Genomic DNA, 13,490 nt, shown 5'->3' with positions numbered 1-13,490 from the left:
ACTCACCCTCTGAACAGGCAAATAATAACTATAACAACTACAACTTGCGAGCAAAGAATGCAGCCTCCACAACGTCTCCGTGCAGATTGATTGCAGCGACTAGCTCCTCCTCCAGATACGAGTCTCCACCTCCAGATACGAGTCTCCACATACTGCCTCTGACACCATCTCCCTCCAACACTCACCCTCTGAACAGGCAAATAATAACTATAACAACTACAACTTGCGAGCAAAGAATGCAGCCTCCACAACGTCTCCGTGCAGATTGATTGCAGCGACTAGCTCCTCCTCCAGATACGAGTCTCCACCTCCAGATACGAGTCTCCACATACTGCCTCTGACACCATCTCCCTCCAACACTCACCCTCTGAACAGGCAAATAATAACTATAACAACTACAACTTGCGAGCAAAGAATGCAGCCTCCACAACGTCTCCGTGCAGATTGATTGCAGCGACTAACTCCTCCTCCAGATACGAGTCTCCACATACTGCCTCTGACACCATCTCCCTCCAACACTCACCCTCTGTACAGGCAAATCATAACTTTGACTACAACTTGCAAGCCGGGGTTTCATGAGGTTTATCAGACTTTTCCATTTTTCTGTTTCCTTTACATGTTCCGTTTGTTTGAGCTAAAGCTAAACCTAAATTCATTGTTCTACATGCTGAATTGTTTGTAAAAAATATTGTAGGCCTATGTAGGTTCTTAAAATTTAAAAAAAAAATCACTTTTAAAATATAAAACAATAGAGGAGCTCAATCAAAAGCAGTTGAGTGATAAGTTGTTAAAGATTATACTCACAATACTGTGGTACCTAATTGATTTTACAAGGTAAGAATAAACAAAAATAAACCGCTCAGATTGTGTGGCCAACAAGAAAATAAATAATCTACATTAACCTTACTGTAGATAGCTCTTTGAACATAACCAACTAGCAACTTGACTAGCAGCATCAAAGTCATCTCATAGACCAAAAAACACAACTTATAATCAAAAATCAAAACCAACATAAAAGCGGTTGAAAGGATATTTTAAAATACCCACCGATTTCATTGTACTTGTAGCGTTTACAAATCACAAAATGCAAAGCTCCCTCTCTTTTCTTGCGAGTCAGGTTTGGGCAGCTACTAGGATGAATATTGAATATTTTCAAAAACCTCGCCAATAGCTTTGACATGGGTTTGTACTGCAGCTTTTCTTGTTTTGGTTCTGGGATATTCAGCTGTCTGTAACACCAACAGTTAGTTAAAAGCTACAGTTTAAGAGTCTTCCTTAGTGGAAGCCATGTTGGATTTCTTCCCCATAAGAACAATGTTAACTTTGGGTCCAAATATCTCATCAGCAAATTGTCATATAATTATGGATAAGGAGTTAAATTTAAGGAATTGCGGTCCTCTAGAGATTGACGTTTTTTATTTCACAATTTTTAATTTTTATAATGAATAATTGATTATTAATTAGCTTAAAATTAAGCTAATTATTGAAAGGAAATGAAAATGGATTTTCGAAATTCAAAAACCTCAGTCACTAGTCTATTATGTTAAAAATACAAATTATAAATTTCAAAGCTATATCTTAACAAATAACGCCGTTACGTGTCCACAAATGATGTAATGTTTAACATTGTTCTTATGGGGAAGAAATCCAACATGGCTACCACTAAGGAAGACTCTTAAGGTTCGAAAAATCAAAACAGTTCCTCTGATGTAATACAGCTATTATTCGCCACACCAAAATATCAAATGAAAACTGGGATATAAAATCAAAAATATGATAAAATATATACCTTGTGCGTCAACATCTTGGTGTGAATCAGTTGACTAATAAGATAGTACTGTTTCATTTATGTTTTTCTCATTTGTCCTAACACCAGGGACTGGTCCTTCGCCTATGAATATTCAAAAATAGTTTCATACAAAAATTAACTTAATTAATTATAAATCTCATAAGCTACAAGTACAACGTTTAAAATTTGTGATTATGATTGTAAGGTATCGACAACGCTGCAGATCATACACTCTGTGGTCAAACCCTATTTGATAGGATATATTTGTGTGAGAGCAGGCCTAATGTCATTGAATCAGCTACATGATAACCAATTCAATTAACAATGACTGGAATATTAACTACCAAATTTCAGAGATGAAAAAATTCAGGTTTCACAGCAAACATCAGAGTCCATTATCTAAATTAAATTAAATCAAATCAAAATCACCTTTATCCATAAATATACAAGTACAATGAATAGAGTAAGTGAGAAATGGGACATATAGTCTATTCACAATATTATAAATTTTAAAATTCCTCATAGGAGTAAAATAACTACAATAAAATTGTCTGCTATGAAATTCATTTTTATATCTTTTGGTAAAATAATGATATATCTAAGTGATGATCTATCTACTTATCAATAGTGATACACTACTGAATAAATTTATTTATTACCTCCTGACTTTGTTTGCATAAAGGAATGTTTTTGGCTTGTCAACATTGTGTCATTATAATTTAGCCTATATGATCTTTAACCACCATTATACACAATCATATTATGTTGAAATTGCAAGCAAGTGTTTTGGAAATGTATCATATTAAGTGTCACAAATTTTACACAATTGTTATAATGGTATGCTTGATAATGTTATACGGTGGACAAAAAAAAATGTTACTTCATGGGAAAAAATTTCTTTCAATTAATTTGATTTATTAACCAATCAGAATGAAATAAACAAAAGTACTTGCGGTGATGAATAACAAACAGCTGAGCTTACCTAATAACATCCATGATCTTCTCGTTGACTCGACCCTGCAGCAGTTGATCGAGATACTGAGCTGTGGCTGTCTGCGCGGCAGGACTAATACGCAAATAGTCCTCAGCGATTGTCAACTTGTCTTGGAACAACAGCGGCACAACAAAGTCCTCTATGCCGAACTGGTCGAGTCCCAGGTACATCGCCGTCTGGCATGCCTACAACCAAACAAATCTTATTAGTGACTTTTATAAATGTAAAACCATTAAAAGTTTGACTTTTATAATATTTAAAAAATGTGTAATAACAATATGATAAGGTCTTTAAATTTTAAAAATATGGTAAAAATTTTTCCACCAGTTTAAACCGTTTATCAAATTTAGCGTAAAGCAGATACCCTTTAAAGCACAATTCACTCCATATTCGGAAAAGTTATCTTTAGGCCTATACATATTTCTTCCACCCTCTATTTAAGTCTAATGTGACCAAAAAAAAAGATTCACAAAATACACCAATGAGACTGAACACTCTTAATTCTTTATTAGCTGTCAAGGGTGTGAAATCATTACATAACAAAAAGATAATTGTTCGGTCCCTTCAGGTTTATTGTATCAAGGTTTGACTGTAAACTATTCATACCTCTTTGTACTGTCGGTTTTGTATAAAACTGTTTATTCTTTCCACAAACATCTCTTTACTGGATTGAAGTTCGTACACCTCAAATGCCATTTTTGTGAGTAGTCCATTTCTTTGCTTGGTGAATATATCAAACACATCAAATTTAATATCTAAAGTAAGGCACGAAGCGTATTTCTCCTTATTCGGTTTTAAAAACACAGCCAACTCTTCAATAACTGAAACAAGCCAAATAGTCCACTATTATTCAATCAAAAGTTATCATTAGTCATGCAATTACAATTGACCCTAGTAAATAAGATAAAGCTTTGCTCAGAATTATTGTCATAGTTTCAAATTCCACCTTACTAAATTACCAAATCACGAGAAACATTAGCCTACCCCACCTAACAGTTACATTTACTTCAAAATATGTTATGATCGTTAATGATTGTATATTCTCATTAAAAAGACACTAAGAGTTCTAAATTATATGTGTAACGACATAACAAAAAATACCTTCGATTGAGTAAGAATAGTTACGGAAATTAAATAAAAGAAACGTCTTATAACACTTAAAACATATATTTACGCTTATACTGATACTCACAAGACGGTAAATATACGAAAAAGATGGTAAGTGGTGATCGATTTCGATTGGACACTCCAATCATCATCAGACCCAATAGGCGAATGACAAGAATCTTGAATGGCGTCCCTACTTATATCCTATTGCCTACCGGAAGCACCGGCCAATATATTTTTATAAGTACAACTGGAGTCGAAATTTACTTGTTTATTAATCAGCTTATTTCTATTTTTACATTTTTCCTTATAACGGGAAATCGTAGAGCGTTACCTTAAAATTGTTTTTATTCCTCTTTCTCAGAGGAACAAAATGAGTCTTCACATGATGCTTCAAGTCTTATGGTTCAATTTATGCAAAATGTAGTAGAACACGGAATTTCTTCTAGGAACAGTGAGGGGAAGGCGGTATTCCCGGCCCGCCTGCATTGCCGAACTCCCAACAATAGCGTTGTTTTGACAAGCAGGATTAGGACGGGTCTACTCTACCTGCAGAAATGGGACTTTATTTTTGATTCCTACTATAAATTATGTTTAGTCGAGTTCCATGTTCCTTTGAAGGGTGACTGGTTTAATCCATCACAGAATCCTCATCATGCAAGACTTTAGGTTGTAATGTATTGCAATTCTATCACAAAGCCTACTCCACTGGATTTGGGTATAAAATGAATTGAGGTTTATTGTTTCCAAGTTACATTTGTGGTATGTATTTCCAATGTTAGTAGTTATATATCACTACAACCTTGTCTGATGATGATCATGGTAGTTTATTGATGACTGATGACATTTTAACAGAACTACTGTGGTAAATATAATTTACACCAGTGTAATACCATACAGTGATTCAGAGGGGCAAACAAACCATACAAGTAAGTACCTGCTAAAGGTAAAGACATAGGTTTCCCCTGATAAAAGTCAGGGCAGGTAACAGCAACTTTGAAGGCTGAATCGTAGGGATTTTCAACTGATAGAAAATATTCCTGCAGCATTCTTGAGACATTTTCACTCTTCTTCCCTGAAAAAATGTGGGGTTTGTAAGAATGCATTTGTCATTTTCAACACAGTCTCAAATAAAAAAAGAACCTAGCATGTAACAAGGAGTTTTAAGAACTAATGAAGACATTATTAAAATCAAGAGGATTGAGAAAATTTCTTACAATTTAAGAACTAGGTATTGTTATTAATTGGTTTTGTTTAAGGAAAGGCACTAGGCCAGGTTTGTGTTGTGATTTTAGAATCACAGGTATGCAGGTAGGGCATAGTACACAGAAAGGAAACACAATAGTTTGTCCCTTGGATGATTTTGACAAGTTAAGAAAAAGAGAATTGGACTAAACTACCATGACAGAGTCTCACAGAGTGTAGAAAATTGTTTGTTTTCTGTGGGTACTGTGACCTACCTGTATTTTTTCTAAGGTAGGCCTAAGTTATCTGCTACCCTTTTATTCTAATATATTAATTATTTTCAATAAACAGACAGCTCAATAGTTGTAAGAGGCCGATAAAGAAAGTTGACACAATTGCACCCAATAATCAAATGCACAAACAAGTTTGTCTTGCACAAACAAGACAGAGTTGCTACCTAGCAAGTAATGACCATGCAAGTAAATGTAATGAGCTTTGTTTGGCAAATTACATGATGGAAATTATCTATGTGGTATCGAGTAATTTACATAATATTTAAAATGATATCTTTTATCTTTAACAATGAATGTTCATTCAAACAAAAACTCATGCACCCCAAACATAATAACAATCAATGGTAGGTATTGAGCAATCAAATGGATTAAAGCCCAACATTTACGTTACATGTTCAACTCACATATTACATCATCGCAGGTTAGAGTGCTTCTGAACAAAGAAGTCAAAAGAAGACTGAGAAGAAGAGGGAACCGATCGGCAAATAGCATTGGAAACTCACAATCAACTAGCAAATCAAATAAGGAAAATTTTACATCAGAGATTACATTTAACATAGATATTTTGATAAATAATTAATTCTATCTAAATAAGAAGTGAGTAATGAAAACAATATACACAATTGTGCATCAAAAGAAATTCTAACTACAAGATTTTAAAGTAATCGTACGAGGGTTCCTACAAAGGCCTTATTTTTAGTTCCTTATAATTAACATCACTAAAACTTTTCAAACTGGATGTTCATCTCTTGAGGGGTTCAGCTCTTAGGGGTTTGAGTAGTACAGTGTATTCACACATTTAAATTTTCATTTTTATAAGGTTTTTTGTTCAAAATTTGAGTTTTTTATCAATAAAGAAAACATACATAAGCTCCAAACTGATCTCAGGTTTGTCAGAAAGTTCGTTGAGTGGTAATCTAACTGGGGCTGCGGAGTGAAGATTGGTTGCTTCTCTTCAATTTCTTGGCTGGTATCTGAAAACAAATTGTATTTAACTCTTCACGCCTGATGCCTTTACACATACTAAAAATCTGTTACCACCATTACTTTAATAAGGTTACCTTACTAGGTGTATGGAATTTTTCTTTACGCCGAGCCCAAATTATTATTTGTCTAGGCTTGAGTGCCTATTTTAGGGACATAAAATAATATTTTTCTTATAAGTGCTACTGAAATTATGCTTTGAAAATGCAATTACAGTAGAAACTCTCAGTCTCATATCCGACCTTCTCACAACTGACTCCTCTTGAAATTCTAACGTCTCTGTCTGTGATCTACAATGATAAACTTGAACTTGCTGTTCAAGCGTTATTGTCCGTGTAACCAACCGAAATTATTAATTCATTTTTGCCGCTGGGATTGAAACAATGACTATAATATCAAGTTATACACCTTTTGTCATGCCTTTTATCACTGCTAGTCCTAAGCCTTTTAGATATGTAATTCTTGCAGGTGACCTGAATGTTGATATTCTCAAATCCCATGACAATGAAACCCTAGAATTAAGTTATATCTTAAGATCTTTTGATTTATATTTTGTTCATGAAGAATTCACCAGGTTCAATTCATGTCTTGATGTTGTAGCCTCTAATGTCATGTCTGACCAGGTGGAGGTTAGATTGTTGGATCAGTATATTCTATCTGACCATGCAGGTGTATGGACTACCTTTAGTTTCAGCACTGACCTGAGTATAAAAGATTTTAAAAAATCAGGTGAGAATAAAATTAAAAAATGCCGATTTCTTTCTGAGGGTAAAATTAACTGTCTCAAGCAATTTCTGGTGGATGCTGAGTGGGGTAGAGTCAGTGTTGCCAGGTGTACGATAATTATCGTATTTGTACGATTATTTTGCTCCTTCCCCATAAAAAATAATTTTGAAAAATTGTACGATAATTTTGACGTTGTGTACGATTTTTTGTCATAATGTACGATTATTTTTTGGGGGCTGGAAAATAAACTATTTCATATTGATTATTATACATTTAAACACGTTTCCCACTTTTAATATATGGAAAAACTGTAACATCACTTCGTTGCTGTTCGATCTGGCAACCTTGCAAAGGCATCAGCTGTGTTAGAAAGGGCCCATTGGCTACCAACTTAAGTGTTTATAGGAGAATTTTGAGAGAAGTTGACCGCCATTTGTACTAGGGGTAGATTACGTTGTACCTTCAATTAATTATTGTTCTCAGTACATTGGCATCCCAGGGGAATGAAGTAAAGCAATGAGCTGGTTGATTTTTCCAGTTGTAGTTGAGAACCAAAATACCACCATTTTACAGCGTTTCATTTTTTTTCTAGCAGAGATGCAGATTCCGCGTGTGTGTGTGATAGTGTGCTGCCTCCGGTTGAATTTATATTTTTCATTTTTCTAGCTCAGTGGTAGGCTGGTAGAGCAAAAACGGTGGGCGGCAGAGACAAATAGAGTAAAATTTCGGCCATTCCATCATCGACTTGCTTGTTTTACATTATAATAATATTATTATAAAAGAAAATTGTGTGTACGATAATTTTGCCCCAAAAACGATAATTTTGGACTGCTTGTACGATAATTTTTGCCGGCAAATCTGGCAATACTGGGTAGAGTATACACTAATGAAGTTAATAGCTCAGTGAATGTCTTTTTTAATATTTTCTCTTTTTATTTAAACATTAGTTGTCCTAAGATCTCTGTTAGTCCTAAGAGCAAGGCTAAGGTTATAAACTGGTTTACTCCTGAATTGAGTAATATGCATAGACTCCTACTGCTTATGAATGACAGATGGAAGATTTCTAAAAGTTTGGAGGATAAATTGAGTCTTAAAAATTTTAGAAACCAGTACAGAAAAGAGATTACCAAGGCCAAAATTGCAGCTAACAGTAAGTTTATAGCTAGTTCCAAAAACCAGTGTAAAGCTGCTTGGGCAGTCACTAAAAAAGAAGGGAACCTTGAAATAAACTCAAATGTTATGATTCCTATTACATCTAAGCAACTTAATGAATATTTTGTTAATGTATCTAGTCATTCTTCTACAGAGCAAAACAATAGTCTTGATGTGAGTAACCTTGACTACTCAGATTATTTGAAGAATTGTGTTAGGAAAACAGATTCTAGTAATAGTAATTTTAATCTAAAACTAGTTGACGAACAAACAATATTGTCTGTGGTTAGTAAACTGAGCAATTCTCGTTCAGAAGATGTCTATGGAATGTCAAACTTTTTGTTGAGGAACATTGTTGATGTAATATTGCAGCCTTTGACTTTTATTGTAAATTCAATTCTTGCCACTGGATGTTTTCCTGATTGCTTGAAAGCTACCAAAGTAATACCTGTTTATAAGAAGGGCGATGTAAACCAACCAGAGAACTATAGGCCAGTAGCGATTGTTCCCATATTGAGCAAGATTATTGAGACTTGCATTGTAACCCAACTTAATGAGTATTTTGTCAGTAACAGCCTCTTTTATCCTTCTCAATTTGGTTTTAGACCTAACCTTTCAACAACAGATGTGATTGAAAGGATTGTGGATTTTGTTTTAAATGGTTTTGAGAAAAAACAAGTAGTAAGTTCTTTTTTAGTGGATCTAAGCAAAGCTTTTGATACAGTCTCGCGTAATATTCTGTGTAATAAGCTAAAGCATTATGGTATTGTTGATAAAGAGTTGAATTTGATCCAAAGTTATTTAAGCAATAGAAAGCAAATGGTTAGTTGTAATAATAATGATTCTGATTTCTTACAAGTTACAGTCGGAGTGCCGCAAGGCTCTGTCCTAGGCCCTTTTTTATTTTTAGTTTTTATTAATGACTACAGTTCAAATGTTTCTGTGATGTCTGTTTTGTATGCGGATGACACCACCCTGATACATTCTGATGTAGATTTTTTCACTGTTCAACACAGACTACAAATAGCTATGGAGGAATCAAAATCATGATTTTTAGCAAACAAATTAAATGTTAATGAAAGTAAAACAGAACACATTGTATTTACTTTAAGCAGTCAGCTAAATCTAGTATTAGATGATAATTATTTATTAAAACCTGTAAAACTTCTTGGTATTTATTTAGACAGTAAGCTGTGTTGGGAGGAACATGTAAATAATCTATGTAAAAAATTGTCACGTGTCACTTGTTTGTTAAGAAAGTTAAGGTCTTATGTGTGCTCAGAAGTAATTATTATGATATATTATGGTCTTTTTCACACCCATCTCAACTATGGTGTCAGATTATGGGGAAATTCAGCTGCTGCCAAAACCGCCTTTGTTTGGCAAAAAAGGCTATAAGAGCAATGTTTGGTTTAGATGCAGAGGCCTCATGCCGTAACCTTTTCCCTAATCTTGGTATACTTACTCTCCCTAGTTTGTGTATCTTTCACAATCTTTGTTTTGTCAAGAAGAATATTGAAAAGTTTAATACAAACTCATCTGTCCATTCCTATAACACTAGGCAAAGAGACCACATAGCTAGGCCTAGTATTAGATTGCAAAAATATTTCAATAGTCATAGTTACCATCAGATATTATTTTACAACAAATTGCCTTTAGATATAAAAATGTTACCATTTAAGAAATTTTGTACCACTATTTGTAAGTTGCTTAAAGATAAGGCATTTTATTCAACTGAGGAATTTTTAAATCATGTATTTTAATGTTGACTTTAATGTTTACTTTGACTTTCTATACAAAAATTATATGTTGACGAAGCCTATTGTAACTGTGTTATCTAATGGCAAATAAATTCTTGATTCTTGATTGATTCTTGATTCTTGTAATCAGCAATCTATTATTTTTTATTAGATGAATAGTTTCAGAGCTCTCTTGTTCAGCTTCTAAATCTCATAGGACCGTCAAAATAGTCAAAGAAACATTTTGTCACAAAAAAAGATTTATTCCATTGCCACAGAAATATTCTTTTGTATTTTATTTTTCTATTAATTAATTTTTTTAGGCTATGTCATGTTTGTCTTTTAGCATTTATGTGTTTTAACAGAACAGAAAAATCCACTTTCTCCTCTTCAATACTAAAAAAGAAGCAAAACAGGTGTTGCGTGCAATCCCTTTAAAACCAATAGTCAATGTTTAAAACTCACTAATCCCATCAACTTCCACCCAAGCTGGACAACGTTTATTCAAGCTGGACTGTTCACAACACATTAGTAAGCTTAATATGGATTGCACATGTAATGGATTCAAATCCATGCATGTAGAAAGAACTCAACACTACTTCACTAAGGTGAAACACCTTAGCTAACTGAGCTACCATGCCACCATCAGCCGACCGGAATGAGTGAAACTATGAGCTCACATCTACACTAGCCCTCGCAGATTAGATTCAGCAAATTACTCAAGCACCAGTGGGTTGGTAAAAAGACTAGGCCTACCTCATCGTTAAATGCTCACATGTGACTCGTCTAAAAATTAAGACTAAATGTGATAATATCTTCACATGGCTAGCCAAAGTCAGGTCATAACTTTTGTGCATTTTCTTCAGTGTCTGGTCTTAATCATTTACAACAGTTAAGAAATTATAAATTATATAGTATTGCTCCATATTTATTTATATAATTAAAAAATGCCTTCCTCGTAAGTACCTTTTACTAAGTTTGTTTCCAATAGTTAGTGTTAGGTAAAATTAGGCTAGATACAATTGCATTAAACATTACAAAGAACTAACCAGGAGGGTGTCTTTCAATCTTATTCTGCAGCTTGTCGCTTTGATTGAGGGTATTTTCATAAGATGAAAAACTTCCGCGTCCTCTGCCTCGCCAACCAAAACCATCTGTAAACATACCAATACTGATCATTTTTTTAGCAAGCTAAACAGTTAAGCCTACAGTTTAATCTCATTAGCTTGGGTGACTAAAAAACCATCCAAATTGACTCACAAGATAGTGTAACGAGGACATTTTACTTCTAAGAGTCAATTATCCAAACTAATTAAAGAGCCAGAGGCGAGGAGTCATCAAATTGTTTAAGTAATTATGATAAGCAAAGGTGGGCGAATTGCTCAATACTCTGCACACTGTGAGAATTTAAAAATGATGGCGGCAAATCACTGACGTTTTGGACATATGACGTTGTAGATAATCAACTCTCTCTCTAAAGAAAAGATACAAAAGCTAAACAAAATATGTGGAGTGGCAGCGAGGTTTATGTGTGGTACCTACTACTACAATGCCCCCTTTACCTTGAGCATTTACTCTACTGTTGAAAATTGTATTCCTTTAACAACAATCCCTTAGTCATCATCTAACAATTTGGTTATGAAGCAATATTTCTCTGTCAATCTGAATAATTCTTATGCATTAATCACCACTGTTCATGAAGGCTACATTTAGTTTTTAGTTTAAATTATTTATATAGATTTCAAATTTACATGATGTGTACAGGCTTATAAAGATGATTCGGGATAGATTTCTCAAAACAAATCCAGTATGTTTATTTGATCACAATTAAACAATAGGTTTAATTACAGCCTTCATCCAGGGCAAATTTACCGAATAGGCCCGGTAGACACGTTCATCAGGTACGTCGCGTATATTGTGTGTGGCATGCATCCCAATGGTCACCCAGCTAGAACGGGGCCTTAAATCAGGGGGTATGCAATAGGGTATGGAGGTAGGGGGTGGTGGGACCTTTGTAATGGCAGTCGCAAACCGCCTTTACGAAAGGCCTTCCAACTGTTGGAAGCTAATTTCTCTGCCTGTAAAAACCATTATATATACATATTTAGACCTATACATGGTGTCTTGCAACCTTATGAACAAACTTTGTCACGTTACTCAGCAGGTCAAAAGAAACAAAAGATGTAGTATAACGTGTCCTATGTCATTCCGTTTTAGGTCTATCTGTCTGTATGTGATTTTTACAAAAACATTCATAACTCCTTAACCGTTTGAGTTACAGCATTGAAATTCTGTAAAAATGTTTATCTTTATTGACCACTATGTTTGTCTTAGTATATATATTTAGTATCTTAGTATATAAATTTGTAAATTATTAATTACAAAAACATCATTAAAAAGTGTTCATTCATATATAATTATTATTATAAAAATATTATAAAATATGTATTTATATTATGATCAAAAACATTTATATATATTTATTTGTATATTATCCTTCCTATAATATTATTATATATGTATTATTAATAACAAAAACATTATTCAAAAATATTCATTCATATAAAATTATTATTATAAAAATATTAAAAATATGTATTTATATTATGATCAAAAACATTTATATATATTTATTTGTATATTATCCTTCCTATAATATTATTATATATGTATTATTAATAACAAAAACATCATTAAAAAGTGTTCATTCATATATAATTATTTTTATATAAAAATTTTAAAATATGTATTTATATTATGATAAAAAAAACCTGTCAATATTTAATTGCATATTATCCTTACTATAATATTAATATATATGTATTATTATTATTAAAAACATTATTAAAAAGTGTTCATTCATATATAATTATAATTATAAAAATATTATAAAATATGTATTTATATTATGATCAAAAACATTTATATATATTTATTTGTATATTATCCTTCCAATAATATTATTATATATGTATTATTAATAACAAAAACATTATTAAAAAGTGTTCATTCATATATAATTATTATTATAAAAATATTATAAAATATGTATTTATATTATGATCAAAAACATTTATATATATTTATTTGTATATTATCCTTCCTATAATATTATTATATATGTATTATTCATAACAAAAACATTATTAAAAAGTGTTCATTCAAATATTATTATTATTATAAAAATATTATAAAATATGTATTTATATTATGATCAAAAACATTTATATATATTTATTTGTATAGTATCCTTCCTATAATATTATTATATATGTATTATTCATAACAAAAACATTATTAAAAAGTGTTCATTCATATATAATTATAATTATAAAAAAACTTTAAACTATGTATTTATATTATGATCAAAAAAACCTGTCAATATTTATTTGCATATTATCGTTTCTATAATATTATTATATTTGTATTATTAATTACAAAAAAATTACTAAAAAGTGTTCATTCATATATAATTATTATTATAAAAAAACTTTAAACTATGTATTTATATTATGATCAAA

General features: G+C 32.3%; 1 protein-coding gene across 1 annotated transcript in view; it reads right to left on the bottom strand.

The window, feature by feature from the left end:
• Positions 1-11,117, bottom strand: part of LOC128982194 (exonuclease mut-7 homolog) — a 65,873-nt gene extending 54,756 nt beyond the window's left edge. The window contains exons 1-7 of the mRNA XM_054401258.1: positions 11,019-11,117; positions 6,235-6,342; positions 5,773-5,877; positions 4,828-4,965; positions 3,390-3,604; positions 2,772-2,968; positions 1,048-1,229 (exon numbers count right to left, since the gene is read on the bottom strand). Coding sequence (XP_054257233.1) covers positions 1,048-1,229; positions 2,772-2,968; positions 3,390-3,604; positions 4,828-4,965; positions 5,773-5,860 — 820 coding nt within the window. The 5' untranslated portion in view covers positions 5,861-5,877; positions 6,235-6,342; positions 11,019-11,117. The remainder of the gene's footprint in view (positions 1-1,047; positions 1,230-2,771; positions 2,969-3,389; positions 3,605-4,827; positions 4,966-5,772; positions 5,878-6,234; positions 6,343-11,018) is intronic.
• Positions 11,118-13,490: the final 2,373 nt, after the last annotated feature.

This window comes from Macrosteles quadrilineatus, unplaced genomic scaffold (genome assembly GCF_028750875.1).
Source record: "Macrosteles quadrilineatus isolate MER2022 unplaced genomic scaffold, UCM_ALF_1.0 Scaffold_164__1_contigs__length_239569, whole genome shotgun sequence".
NCBI classification, from domain to species: Eukaryota; Metazoa; Arthropoda; class Insecta; order Hemiptera; family Cicadellidae; genus Macrosteles; species Macrosteles quadrilineatus.
Note: the sequence above shows the minus strand (reverse complement) of the source record. Positions and strands in the feature narration are given on the sequence as shown.